The 15,467-nt window shown below is 43.9% G+C and overlaps 1 protein-coding gene across 5 annotated transcripts in view; it reads left to right on the plus strand.

Annotated features, from left to right (window-relative positions):
• Positions 1-15,467, plus strand: part of LOC109907740 (transmembrane and coiled-coil domains protein 1) — a 69,701-nt gene that overhangs the window by 21,492 nt on the left and 32,742 nt on the right. For 2 of the 5 annotated variants that reach the window (XM_031793915.1, XM_031793916.1), the window contains exon 4: positions 1,749-2,004. The exons of 2 other annotated variants lie outside the window; for them this stretch is intronic. In XM_031793915.1, the coding sequence (XP_031649775.1) occupies positions 1,966-2,004 (39 nt within the window). In that variant the 5' untranslated portion in view covers positions 1,749-1,965. Of the gene's footprint in view, positions 1-1,422; positions 2,005-15,467 lie in introns of those variants that run through there. One more of the 5 variants, XM_020505906.2, reaches the window with a different exon arrangement.

A 15,467-nucleotide genomic window follows, 5' to 3' on the forward strand; every position in this document is an offset into this window, starting at 1 on the left:
CTATCTCATTCAAAACAAAGTAAACATTACACTGAGAAAAGTTTCAGAGGAATAGAGACATTTCAAATGTCATATTATGGCTAAGTACAAATAGTTAACTTCTTGACGCACCCATCCATTTAGCGGGATCCTTTTCATCAACACCCGCTGTATTGCAGCGCGCCAAATTCAAATTAAATGACAAAAAAATATTTAATTTTCATGAAATCACAAGTGCAATATAGCAAAACACAGTTTAGCTTGTTGTTAATAGACCTGGCGTGTCAGATTTCAATACAGCTTTTCGGCAAAAGCATAACAAGCGTTTATGTAAGAACATCTCTATCAGTAGACAAAATATTACAAACACTAGCTGCCAAGTAGATTGGTCACGAAAGTCAGAAAAGCAATAGATTAAATCGCTTACCTTTGATGATCTTCGGATATTTGCACTCACGAGACTCCCAGTTACACAATAAATGTTCCTTTTGTTCCGTAACGATAATTTTTATATCCAAAATACCTCATTTGTTTGGCGCGTTATTTTCAGAAATCCACAGGCTCGAGCAGTCACGACATCGCAGACGTAAATTCCAAATAGTATCAGTTATGTCCACAGAAACATGTCAAACATTTTTTATAATCACTCCTCAGGTTGTTTTTTAAATATATAATCGATAATATATCAACCGGGACTGTCGCTTTTTCAATAAGAGAGGGAGAGACAATGGCTGCCCCACTCTGTTGCGCACGCAAAACTCTGCGAACACCCAGCTATCCACTGACGCGATGTTATCGTTCTCGCTCATTTTTCAAAATAAAAGCCTGAAACTATGTCTAAAGACTTTTGACACCTTGAGAAAGCCATTTTCTGAATTTTGATCATTAACGGGGATCGGCCTAATTCTGATCTGCGTGCATTATTTGGTATGTTTTTGCAGAAATCTGCATGCTGAGTCTCAATTTGGAATTTGTATTTGTGGTCATGACAACTGAACCTTTTTTTAACACCATTATTTTAGTCTTACTGAGATTAACTGTCAGAGCCCAGGTCTGACAGAATCTGTGCAGAAGATCCAGGTGGTGCTGTAGGTCCTCCTTGGTTGGATACAGAAGCAACAGATCATCAGAAAACAGTAGACATTTGACTTCAGATTCTATTAGGGTGCGGCCGAGTGCTGCAGACTGTTCTAGTGCCCTCGCCAATTTGTTGATATATATGTTGAAGAGGGTGGGGCTCAAGCTGCATCTCTGTCTCACCCCACGGCCCTTTGGAAAGGAATGTGTTTGTACTCCCTCTCTTATCCTTCCTCCCTTCCCCCCCCCCCCCCCCCCCCCACACTGACATAGTCCCAGGAGAGGCGTTGTACAGACAGTCAGACAGCCCCTCACCCTCCCCTTTTTCTGCCCCCTCCACTGCTCGACAGGAAGCATGACGCAACATTGCTTTTTCTCCAGTAAATGTGACGGAGCTGAAGACCGAGTGTGTGTCTGTGTATGTGTTTGTGTGTGTTTGCGTCAGACCCTGTGTCTGCAGCAAGATAGTTTTAGTGTGTCAGTATTTCTAATTCCTGTCTGCTTTGTAACTCTATATTCTTTCAACCACATTGTGTGAATGTGGAGAGAGTGCGCACCCATGCTGTGTGAGTAGAGGGCAGCACAGCTGAGCACTCTTTTATCTCTGTCTGTTCTCCCTCCCTCCCTTTTCCTCCCTCATTCTCACCTCCTTCTCACTTTCTTTTCTCTCGTCACTTGTGTTTTCTCACTAGATGAACCAGCATGGTCTAGAGCAGTTTGGAACAGAGAGTGTGTTTGCGTGTGTGTGCTTTTCTGTGATTATGCACATGCATATTTCCTTTAGCGTGAAGTACATTGTAGCGATGTGTGTGTGTGTGTATACTGGCTCTGGATGTGTGTGTTCCTACTGAGAAGAGCTCCGTGCGTGGAGTGGAGTAGAGCACATCGTCAGTCGCTCCGTCAGTCAGGATGGTTCAGAGGTTTAGTCTACGCAGACAGTACTCCAAGGTAAGTCTGCTAAAAGACCCCCACTTAACTGTAAAGTGACCCACTGAGCTGAACATAATACATGAAATTGACTTCATTGTGGGGACCCCCATATTAGTCTGGTAATTTGAGACCTGTGACATTATATGTTTAGTGTGACTCTTTCAAGTGTATACTTTCAAAAGACATGTACATCTGTAGTTGCTGAATGCCTCTCTCTTTTTCCCTCCTAGCTCCATCTCTCTTGGTTAATCTGTCCCAAAAAAATTGGTCTCATCACTGTGTTGAATCTGGCCCTGTCTATCTCTCTCTCTCTCTCTCTCTCTCTCTCTCTCTCTCTCTCTCTCTCTCTCTCTCTCTCCCAATATGCTTTAATGGTATGAATGACCATTTCAATGTTGACAAAGCAAAGTGATACAAATAAAAATAATGAAAGCAACAATGACAGCAATAAAAATAGTAGCTATAATATGAAATACAAAAATATACACTGAGTGTACAAAACATTAAGAATTTGTACATTCAGTGTACACTGTATATTAACAGAATATAACAAATAAATATCCAATACAGAAATGTAATAATGGCCAATGTTCAGAATCAAAAAAATAATTGAAAATGGTGGTACTTATATGGTCTATTACTTATAATATTACTTATAATACAATAGTACCATAGTACATTTTTATGTTTCCTCCCTTCGCTTGGGACAAACTGTGACATACTTTGCTGCCAACTCTATAACATCAGACCTCTCCCCCAAAAGTATAGAAAGTTTCTCTTTGTTTAATTGTTCTGAACCTTTCATTTTGAAAATAAGGAATCTATAATGAATCTATGTTTGGGGCAGGTGATTAGAAAGTGTTCTTCACTTTCTATCTCGCCTAACCCACAGTGATGACATAGTCTGTCCTTTCCAGGATATTATTACTGATTCTGTAATTGGTTAAGGTTTTTCCTTGTTTGGGCTGTTTTAAGTATTCAGATAAAGTGAAGTCTCTTTCCAATGTTCGGTAGTATTCCATTTCTCTCGACTGCACCAAAAGTTGATGTATGCATTCTTATTATTCACCAGAACACACACACACACACACATTGTCTAGCAGGATCGCCTGCAGCTGAGGATTCCACATTGATTGAGTGGAAGGTCTGGTCTGATCTCTCACTTGAGCTGCTTGGGGAGAGAGGGATGGGTAGGGGTAGAGAGATGGAGGGAAGGAGTGTTGGGGCAGAGCATTTTTGGGAGGTTTGTAAGGAAAAAGGGGTTGCTTTTGAATGGGGCTGGGAGGGGGTCTCTGTATTATTGAGTGGAGATGAAAAGGCAGTCATACTTGGGGGGGTAAAGCCTCCTCAGGGCTTTTCTGAAGATGTCTGCTCATCCCGCCCCTCAGAGAGCAGGATTACGGGATTATCCTCCTCCTTCCTTCCTCCTGCTCTCCTTAGACCTCTACCCACCTGCTGCTCTCTCCTCAACCACACTTTTTATTCTACTCTGTTATTCCTTCATGTATCTGTGAGAACATATATTACAATAACACATACATAAATATCTGCAGTTTTGGTAGCATGCAATCATTTCCAGGTGTAATTAGCACTTAATATTCAGAGTTAATAAGGTACAGCTATTGTCTACTTCAGATCATTTTACCCGTAAACACACACACACACACATGCCCTCTTTCTAAAAGCCTGTAGATGCTGGTTACTTCTGTTTACCTACAATATTATGAGAAAGACAGAAGATGATGTCCATAACTACAGTACTGTTTTGGATGGATGCATGGTCTTTGTCATGCTGGTAGAAAGGGTTGATTGGAACTGGTCGTTGAGGGCCACAGTGTGCACAGGATTTTGTTCTTGCCAAGATACAACACACCTGATTCAGCTAAGCAATGTACTGTATGCTTGATAAGCTAGAGCAGCTGTGTTAGTGCAGGGCTGGAACAAAAGACTCACCACACCCTGTTCTGCAGCTCCGGCGCCATTATTTAAAAATGGTGCTAGAGCAGAAAATGCAGACGTTTTACATGCCCCCAACTGATTGAGTTTTTTTGTTTGTTTATCTGTGTTGTTTGTAACTTATTTTTGGACTATTTTTGTGCATACTGTTGCCGCTACCGTCTCTTATGACCGAAAATAACTTCTAGACATCAGGACTGCGATTACCCACCAGGGACTAACAGAATCCTTTTTCTTCTTTCACGACTCTGACGAGCCCGAGGTGGAGGATATACGGCTCCCTTGGGAACAGGCCCCGACCCCAGTGATCTGCGTGAAGAAGAGGCGGAGAAAGAGAGGCGGAGAAAGAGAGGCCGGAGGCCGGCTGCCTTCTGAGGAGTCGGAGGCGATCGAATAAACCCCCACTCCCCTCAATTCTGCATGCAAACATGCAATCTTTGGACAAAAAAAATGGATGTTATTGGGAAGATTAAACTACCAACAGGACATTAAAAACTGTAACATCCTATGCATCATGGAGTCATGGCTGAATGACGACAATATCAACATACAGCTTGGATAGAACAGTGGCTTTTGGTAAGACAAGGGGTGGCGGTCTATGTATTTTTGTGAACAACAGCTGGTGCACGATATCTAAGGAAGTCTCGAGTTACTGCTCGCCTGAGGTAGAGTTTCTCATGATAAGCTGCACACCACATTACCTACGGAGAGAGTTTTCATCTATATTCTTTGTAGCTGTGTATATACCAACACAGTCAGAGGCTGGCAACAAGACAGCATTGAATGAGCTGTATTCCGCCAAAGAAAACGCTCACCCAGAGGTGGTGCTCCTAGTAGCCGGGAACTTTAATGCAGGGAAACTTAAATCAATTTTACCTTATTTCTATCAACATGTTAAACGTGCAACCAGAGGGAAAAGAACTCTGGACCCCCTGTACTCCACACACATGCAACCACACTGCACACTGTCCTAACCCATCTGGACAAGAGGACCCTCCAAACTCGTCATCAAGCTCGAGACCCTGGGTCTCGACCCCGCCCTGTGCAACTGGCTACTGGACTTCCTGACGGGCTGCCCCCAGGTGGTGAGGGTAAGTAACAACATCTCCACCCCGCTGATCCTCAATACTGGCGCCCCACAAGGGTGCGTTCTGAGCCTTATCCTGTACTCCCTGTTCACCCACGACTGCATGGCCATGCAGGCCTCCAACTCAATCATCAAGTTTGCAGATGACACTAGTCTTGATTACCAAAACAAACGAGACGGCCTACAAGGAGGAGGTGAGGGAAAATAACCTCACACTCAACGTCAACAAAACAAAGGAGATGATCATGGACTTCAGAAAACAGCAGAGGGAGAACCCCCTATCCACATCGACAGGACAGTAGTGGAGAGGGTAGTAAGTTTTAAGTTCCTCGGCATACACATCACGGACAAACTGAATTGGTCCACCCACACAGACAGCGTTGTGAAGAAGGCGCAGCAGCGCCTCTTCAACCTCAGGAGGCTGAAGAAATTTGGCTTGTCACCAACAGCACTCACAAACTTTTACAGATGCACAATCGAGAGCATCCTGTCGGTCTGTAGCACCGCAACTGCTCCGCCCACAACCGGAAGGCTCTCCAGAGGGGAGTGAGGTCTGCACAACACATCACCGGGGGCAAACTACCTGCCCTCCAGGACACCTATACCACCCGAGGTCACAGGGAGGCCATAAAGATCATCAAGGACAACAACCACCCGAGCCACTGCCTGTTCACCCTGCTATCATCCAGAAGGCGAGGTCAGTACAGGTGCATCAAAGCAAGGACCAAGAGACAACATACTGACTCAACTCCAGCCACTTTAATATTGGAAACATTTATGTAAAAAATGTATCACTAGCCACTTTAAACAATGCCACTTAATATGTTTACATACCCTACATTACTCATCTCATATGTATATACTGTACTCTATACCATCTACTGCATCTTGCCATCTATATGTAATACATGTATCACTAGCCACTTTAAACAATGCCACTTTTATATGTTTACATACCCTACATTACTCATCTCACATGTATATACTGTACTCGATACCATCTACTGCATCTTGCCTATGCCGTTCTGTACCATCACTCAGTCATGTATCTTTATGTAAATATTCTTCATCCCTTTGCACTTGTGTGTATAAGGTAGTTGTTGTGAAATTGTTAGGTTAGATTACTCGTTTGTTATTACTGCATTGTCGGAACTAGAAGCACAAGCATTTCGCTACACTCGCATTAACATCTGCTAACCGTGTGTATGTGACAAATAAAACTTGATTTTCGCCCTCCATTTGGCAAATCTGACCATACTTCTATCCTCCTGATTCCTGCTTACAAGCAAAAATGAAAGCAGGAAGCACCAGTGACTAGATCAATAAAAAAGTGGTCAGATGAAGCAGATGCTAAGCTACAGGACTGTCTTGCTAGCACAGACTAGAATATGTTCCGGGATTCCTCCAATGGCATTGAGGAGTACAGTTGTGGCCAAGTTTTGAGAATGACACAAAAATGTATCTTCACAAAGTCTGCTGCCTCAGTTTTTATGATGGCAATTTGCATATACTCCAAAATGTTATGAAGAGTGATCAGATGAATTGAAATTATTTACAAAATCCCTCTTTGCCATGCAAATGAACTGAATCCCGAAAAAACTTTTCCACTGCATTTCAGCCCTGCCACAAAAGGACCAGCTGACACCATGCTGACACTTAAAGTTGATTCAGCTGCGGGATCGGGGCACCATCAATACACAGCTTGCTCAGGAATGGCAGCAGGCCGGTGTGAGTGCATCTGCACGCACAGTGAGGGAAAGACTTTTGGAGGATGGCCTGGTGTCAAGAAGGGCAGCAAAGAAGCCACTTCTCTCCAGGAAAAACTTCAGGGACAGACTGATATTCTGCAAAAGATACAGGGATTGGACTGCTGAGGACTGGGGTAAAGTCATTTTCTCTTATGAATCCCCTTTCCGATTGTTTGGGGCATCCGGAAAAAAGCTTGTCCGAAGAAGACAAGGTGAGCGCTACCATCAGTCCTGTGTCATGCCAACAGTAAAGCATCCTGAGACCATTAATGTGTGGGGTTGCTTCTCAGCCAAGGGAGTGGGCTCACTCACTATTTTGCCTAAGAACACAGCCATGAATAAAGAATGGTACCAACACATCCTTCGAGAGCAACTTCTCCCAACCATCCAGGAACAGTTTGGTGATGCACAATGCCTTTTCCAGCATGATGGAGCACCTTGACATATTGCAAAAGTGACCTAAGTGGCTCGGGGAACAAAACATATTTGCGGTCAAAGGCCAGGAAACTCCCCAGACCTTAATCCCATTGAGAACTTGTGGTCAATCCTCAGGAGGCGGGTGGACAAACAAAAACCCACAAATTCTGACAAACTTCAGGCATTGATTGTGCAAGAATGGGCTGCCATCAGTCAGGATGTGGCCCAGAAGTTAATTGACAGCATGCCAGGGTGGATTGCAGAGGTCTTGAAAAAGAAGGGTCAACACGGCAAATATTGACTCTTTGCATCAACTTCATGTAATTGTCAATAAAATCCTTTGACACTTATGAAATGCTTGTAATTATACTTCAGTATTCCAAAGTAAAATCTGACAAAAATATCTAAAGACACTGAAGCAGCAAACTTTGTGGAAATTAATATTTGTGTCATTCTCTGTCATTGGCTTCATCAATAAGTGCATCGATGGGGCCTCCGGGTGGTGCAGTGGTCTAGCCAGACTATTCATATTGCCCCCCCCCCCCATCCCCTCTCCACACCACTACCACTCTCTGTTGTCATCTATGCGTAGTCACTGTAATTAACTCTACCTACATGTACATCCTACCTCAACTAACCGGTGACCCTGCATATTGACTCTGTTGTATTCGGCGCATGTGACTAATACAATTTGATTTGATTTGAAGGACCAATATTACTGGCATTGTTGACCTTAATTTGTGTTTATGACAGGTAAACACACACACACACACACACACACACACTCATCAAACAGCAGAGTTTCGATTGAGTTTCAGCAGACATACACAAGCATGAGGTGTGGGTTTTGCAGTCCATGTGACCTGTGACCAGGACATGATGTAATCCATTGTTGTGTCATTTCAATGAAACTGCGTGTATGTTATTGCTGTTTTTGCATATCTTGATAAATAAAGGTTAGGTGAAGGTTGAATAGATAAAAACAAGTGTGCTTGTGCTGTGTGTGTGTGGCCAATGTCATCGCCCCACTCTGCATTAGTGGTTGAAAGCTGTTGTTAGTTGATGTAACACCTACCTCTCCAACCCACAGTGGTTACAGTTGAAGGGATATGTTTAGGCAGAGTTCTGTGGTGCGGGCTGGCAGTACACTAAGCCACGTGGTTTTCTGTTTTGTTGTTTTTGCTGAGCCTAGATTCTTCTCATCAGAGAAAGAGTAAGATACACTTTATCCTTATCTGTGTTCATGCCTGCTCTCCTTCCGCCCTCTTTCCCTTTTTACTATCTTCCTCTCCCCTTTTTCTCAGACATTTTCTTTACTTGTCCTCTCTTCTCTCTCCGCTCTTCTGCCCTCTCATCACCTTCCCTGTTTCTCTCTTTCATTCTCAAACAGACTTCTCTCTCTCCCAGAGCGCTGTACAAATATTCTGCTATAAGTGTAAATATTTCCTTGCCTGCTTTTTGCCCATGGGCTGCTGCTCCACTGAATTGGCAGAGACTGTGTGTTCTGAGCTTAGATTGACCAGATTGACCATTGAGATTGTGTGTTTGATTTTGATATCATTGTATACTGTATCTATGTTAGTTTTATGATAGCTCTTTGTTCTGTTTGTGTGAGTGTATTGATTTAGGTGTTATTGATTAGAAAGCAAACATTTGGTAATGATGAGTGTTAACCCTTTACACTCGTTGGAATTGGCCCATATGAATAGGGCTAAATTGAAATGTTTCTTACAGAAGAAATATGAATTGCAATAAGCATGTTAGCAGTTGAAAGGGAACATTATGGGATTATGGGAAAATTATTAGACCAAAGTTGAGGACACAACAGTTCACCTGACACAAGACTGAATCCAAACATTACACTGTTCATTTTATGTATATTTTACATTTAACTATACTTTTTACCGCATTTGTTAAAAACAAAATCTGAAAATACTCTGTATACCTTGAGTAACATTATAGGAATATTCCTGAAAAATGTGGGGTAAGTGCAACATAAGACAACAAAAAAGGACAAGGCTAAGTGGACTAAATGGTCACACACCTCTCCAACGTGTGCACAGTTCCTAAGTCATTTCAATGCACTTTTATGACTCAAAGAAAAGTCTTCAACTATGTGCTTTTTGAGCTCTCCTAGCTGTGTCATTGAGGAACTAGAGCAAGCACACATGTAGTTGTTTTGATCACATCCCTGCTATCACACAATTACTGCTGTTGTTTACGCATTCCAAAAACGGCCCATTATAAATCTCAATCTCGGTCAGGTGGGTATCATTAGAAAGCTTGTTCTATTGCCAATATGACTAGCTAAGTTATAAAATATGATCTTACTGTGTTAGGCTTTCAAGGCACTTCAGATAAACACTTCATTTTTGTGCGCATAGAAAGGAGTTATTAGTGAATGCAGGTGCGTGTTCCGCTTCAAATTCTCTTCAGAATAGACAAGCATTGGTTGATTCTGTTCAGAACAACACAGGGTATGACGCCACTACTAATGTTTGCAAGCTATATATCTTATTACTATTAGGTTAACTATTTAAGATGTGCCAAATACATTTTGTCTATCTGAGTTTTTCTAACTTGCTAATGTTAGCTAAGTAGCTAATGTTAGCTTGGGAACAGCAGCAGAGAATCCCCTCGTGGATTAAGGTCCCTGATGTCTAATATTTGTTTTGTGCGCTCTTCAAACTGCGTTTTTTGACACTTGCATAACTTTATGAGCTGGGTTGGCTGTCATTTTGTTAGCATTCTGGTAACTGATGTTTTTGGGGCTTTTTGTTTAGCTTGAAAAAAAATAGTGCCCCTTGTGTACACTGCCAGTAATTCCGTATATCCCGGAATGGCACAGGCACAGTTTGAAGGTATTGAAATCTGGATACCGCCCAACCATTGTGCGTGTGTGTGTGTCATCCGCTCTCTGATCTCTGTGTGAGAATGACACTCAGCTGTTTCCTCTTTCCTGTGGTGGAAGTGTAGATGTGCTAGTTCCACAGTCATTGTTACAGTCCTATCATATCTCCACATAGCACAACACTGAGCAGTGTATGACGCAGCAGAGGAAACATTGTAGTACAGGGTTTCCCAACCACCAGGCCCCGGACTAGTACTGTGCAGCATAGAGTTTGCTACCCGGCCACTGTGCGCTTTTTCCCTAGAGCATGGGATGGGTAATCAATTAACTTAGCGTAGCCCAGTCTGTGAGCCAGTACCACACCTCTTTCTCCCTGAAGCATATTTGTGAAAAAACACACTACCACAAAACATGCTGATTTGATGGACTAACACACACACATTAACCCGTACTTAATGGGGCAGCAGGTAGCCTGGCAGGTAGGAGCTTTGGGCCAGTAACCGAAAGAATCCCTGAGCTGACAAGGTCAAAATCTGTCATTCTGCCCCTGAGCAAGGCAGTTAACCCACTGTTCCCCCTGGACATATATGTCGATTTAAGGTCCCCGCATCTCTCTAATTCAGAGGGGTTTGGTTAAATGCATAAGAAACTTTTCAGTTGAATGCATCAGTTGTACAACTGACTAGGTATCATCCTTTCACTGCATAGTTATAGATATTCACACAGACCTTCACTCATTGTCCAACCATGCCACAGTATTGAGTGTGTGGAATAGGAGATGGGGTGTGTATGATATAGCCAGAGGGATGAGAGGTGGAGGGTTATCAAGGCTCATTATATATAGAAAACCACTGGGGAAGATAAATGAAAGCTACAGATGTATATTCTTAAATTGATCACTCTTTTGTTGCTGAGAATTTTCCTGCCAACCAGAAATGTATCATTCCCTACAAAGATGTCCGTTTATTATAATTCACATAATTAACATTTCCTGGTGCTGCAGATGTAGGATCTTAAATTGAACCAGTTCGCTACAGCAGGAAAGTAATTCCTGCTGTAGCGAACTGGTTCAAATTAAGATCCTACATCTGCAGCAACAGGAAATGTTAATTATGTGAATTATAATAAACTGACATCTTTGTAGGAAAGTAATTCCTGCTGTAGCGAACTAATTAAGATCCTACATCTGTATAAGATAACAGATAAATCAATAGAACTGGTCTTCAATGGTGCGGCCTCATTAAACTTCAAAGAACTGCACGTTCAGTCCGTGTTCTGTCTTCTAATGAATGCACTTTTGTAACACTATGTTGATGTTTATTTGTATTTTTATTTCACCTTTATTTAACCAGGTAGGCTAGTTGAGAACAAGTTCTCATTTGCAACTGCGACCTGGCCAAGATAAAGCATAGCAGTGTGAACAGACAACACAGAGTTACACATGGAGTAAACAATTAACAAGTCAATAACACAGTAGAAAAAAAAGGGGAGTCTATATACATTGTGTGCAAAAGGCATGAGGAGGTAGGCGAATAATTACAATTTTGCAGATTAACACTGGAGTGATAAATGATCAGATGGTCATGTACATACAGGTAGAGATATTGGTGTGCAAAAGAGCAGAAAAGTAAATAAATAAAGACAGTATGGGGATGAGGTAGGTAAAAATGGGTGGGCTATTTACCGATAGACTATGTACAGCTACAGCGATCGGTTAGCTGCTCAGATAGCAGATGTTTGAAGTTGGTGAGGGAGATAAAAGTCTCCAACTTCAGCGATTTTTGCAATTCGTTCCAGTCACAGGCAGCAGAGAACTGGAACGAAAGGCGGCCAAATGAGGTGTTGGCTTTAGGGATGATCAGTGAGATAGCGCGTGCTACGGATGGGTGTTGCCATCGTGACCAGTGAGCTGAGATAAGGCGGAGCTTTACCTAGCATGGACTTGTAGATGACCTGGAGCCAGTGGGTCTGGTGACGAATATGTAGCAAGGGCCAGCCGACTAGAGCATACAAGTCGCAGTGGTGGGTGGTATAAGGTGCTTTAGTGACAAAACGGATGGCACTGTGATAAACTGCATCCAGTTTGCTGAGTAGAGTGTTGGAAGCAATTTTGTAGATGACATCGCCGAAGTCGAGGATCGGTAGGATAGTCAGTTTTACGAGGGTAAGTTTGGCGGCGTGAGTGAAGGAGGCTTTGTTGCGGAATAGAAAGCCGACTCTAGATTTGATTTTCGATTGGAGATGTTTGATATGAGTCTGGAAGGAGAGTTTACAGTCTAGCCAGACACCTAGGTACTTATAGATGTCCACATATTCAAGGTCGGAACCTTCCAGGGTGGTGATATGCTAGTCAGGCGTGCGGGTGCAGGCAGCTAACGGTTGAAAAGCATGCATTTGGTTTTACTAGCGTTTAAGAGCAGTTGGAGGCCACGGAAGGAGTGTTGTATGGCATTGAAGCTCGTTTGGAGGTTAGATAGCACAGCGTCCAAGGACGGGCCGGAAGTATATAGAATGGTGTCGTCTGCGTAGAGGTGGATCAGGGAATCGCCCGCAGCAAGAGCAACATCATTGATATATATACAGAGAAAAGAGTCGGCCCGAGGATGGAACCCTGTGGCACCCCCATAGAGACTGCCAGAGGACCGGACAGCATGCCCTTCGATTTGACACACTGAAATCTGTCTGCAAAGTAGTTGGTGAACCAGGCAAGGCAGTCATTAGAAAAACCGAGGCTACTGAGTCTGCCGATAAGAATATGGTGATTGACAGAGTCGAAAGCCTTGGCATGGTCGATGAAGACGGCTGCACAGTACTGTCTTTTATCTATGGCGGTTATGATATCGTTTAGTACCTTAAGCGTGGCTGAGGTGCACCCGTAACCGGCTCGGAAACCAGATTGCACAGCGGAGAAGGTACGGTGGGATTCGAGATGGTCAGTGACCTGTTTGTTGACTTGGCTTTCGAAGACCTTAGATAGGCAGGGCAGGATGGATATAGGTCTGTAACAGTTTGGGTCCAGGGTGTCTCCCCCTTTGAAGAGGGGGATGACTGCGGCAGCTTTCCAATCCTTGGGGATCTCAGACGATATGAAAGAGAGGTTGAACAGGCTGGTAATAGGGGTTGCGACAATGGCGGCGGATAGTTTCAGAAATAGAGGGTCCAGATTGTCAAGCCCAGCTGATTTGTACGGGTCCAGGTTTTGCAGCTCTTTCAGAACATCTGCTATCTGGATTTGGGTAAAGGAGAACCTGGAGAGGTTTGGGCGAGTAGCTGCGGGGGGGGGGCGGAGCTGTTGGCTGAGGTTGGAGTAGCCAGGCGGAAGGCATGGCCAGCCGTTGAGAAATGCTTGTTGAAGTTTTCGATAATCATGGATTTATCGGTGGTGACCGTGTTACCTAGCCTCAGTGCAGTGGGCAGCTGGGAGGAGGTGCTCTTGTTCTCCATGGACTTCACAGTGTCCCAGAACCTTTTGGAGTTGGAGCTACAGGATGCAAACTTCTGCCTGAAGAAGCTGGCCTTAGCTTTCCTGACTGACTGCGTGTATTGGTTCCTGACTTCCCTGAACAGTTGCATATCGCGGGGACTTTTCGATGCTATTGCAGTCCGCCACAGGATGTTTTTGTGCTGGTCGAGGGCAGTCAGGTCTGGAGTGAACCAAGGGCTATATCTGTTCTTAGTTCTGCATTTTTTGAACGGAGCATGGTGAGGAAGTTACTTTTAAAGAATGACCAGGCATCCTCAACTGGCGGGATGAGGTCAATGTCCTTCCAGGATACCCGGGCCAGGTCGATTAGAAAGGCCGAGGGGTGGTCGTTTGACTGCGGCTCCGTAGCGGATACAGGCAATGAGGCAGTGATCGCTGAGATCCTGGTTGAAGACAGCGGAGGTGTATTTGGAGGGCCAGTTGGTCAGGATGACGTCTATGAGGGTGCCCTTGTTTACAGATTTAGGGTTGTACCTGGTGGGTTCCTTGATGATTTGTGTGAGATTGAGGGCATCTAGCTTAGTTTGTAGGACTGCCGTGGTGTTAAGCATATCCCAGTTTAGGTCACCTAACAGAACAAACACTGAAGCTAGATGGGGGGCGATCAATTCACAAATGGTGTCCAGAGCACAGCTGGGAGCTGAGGGGGGTCGGTAGCAGGCGGCAACAGTGAGAGACTTATTTCTGGAGAGAGTAATTTTCTAAATTAGTAGTTTGAACTGTTTGGGTATGGACCTGGAAAGTATGACATTACTTTGCAGGCTATCTCTGCAGTAGACTGCAACTCCTCCCCCTTTGGCAGTTCTATCTTGACGGAAAATGTTATAGTTGGGTATGGAAATCTCAAAATTTTTGGTGGCCTTCCTGAGCCAGGATTCAGACACGGCAAGGACATCAGGGTTAGCAGAGTGTGCTAAAGCAGTGAGTAAAACAAACTTAGGGAGGAGGCTTCTGATGTTGACATGCATGAAACCAAGGCTTTTTCGATCACAGAAGTCAACAAATGAGGGTGCCTGGGGACATGCAGGGCCTGGGTTTACCTCCACATCACCTGCGGAACAGAGGAGGAGTAGAATGAGGGTGCGGCTAAAGGCTATCAAAACTGGTCGCCTAGACGTTGGGGACAGAGAATAAAAGGAGCAGATTTCTGGGCATGGTAGAATATATTCAGGGCATAATGCGCAGACAGGGGTATGGTGGGGTGCGGGTACAGCGGAGGTAAGCCCAGGCACTGGGTGATGATGAGAGAGGTTGTATCACTGAACATGCTGGTTGTAATGGGTGAGGTCACCGCATGTGTGGGAGGTGGGACAAAGGAGGTATCAGGGGTATGAAGAGTGGAACTAGGGGCTCCATTGTAAACTAAAACAATGATAACTAACCTGAACAACAGTATACAAGGCATATTCACATTTGAGAGAGACATACAGCGAAGCATACAGTAATCACAGGTGTTGAATTGGGAGAGCTAGCTAAAACAGTAGCTAAAACAGTAGGTGAGACAACAAAAGCTAATCAGCTAGCACAACAACAGCAGGTAAAATGGTGTTGACTGGGCAGGGAGGGTCGGATTAACTACACACAGATCCTGAGTGCGGCTGGTGATCAGTGTCCAGGGGGCAGCGGTGGATGGGGCAGGGAAGCTAGACTGGCGAGTATTATCCAGGTAAAAAAAAACTGGCTGGCTGTGCAGAAGGTAAAAGGTAAAAGCCGCTAGCAGTGGCTAACAATGACTAAATAGCTTGTAGCTAGTTAGCTGGTTAGCTTCTGGAGGTTCTTGAGTGTGTTCTAAAAATTTAAAATAATTGCGATTCCGTATCACATTGGATGAGGCAGGTTACCGGAAGGTATAAACGAATTAAAAATCGAAAAGAGATTCGAATATATGGGTCCAGTGAGTGGTTGGGACGCGGCGATTCAGACGGTTAGCAGGCCTGT

Source organism: Oncorhynchus kisutch, linkage group LG17 (assembly GCF_002021735.2).
Source record: "Oncorhynchus kisutch isolate 150728-3 linkage group LG17, Okis_V2, whole genome shotgun sequence".
NCBI classification, from domain to species: Eukaryota; Metazoa; Chordata; class Actinopteri; order Salmoniformes; family Salmonidae; genus Oncorhynchus; species Oncorhynchus kisutch.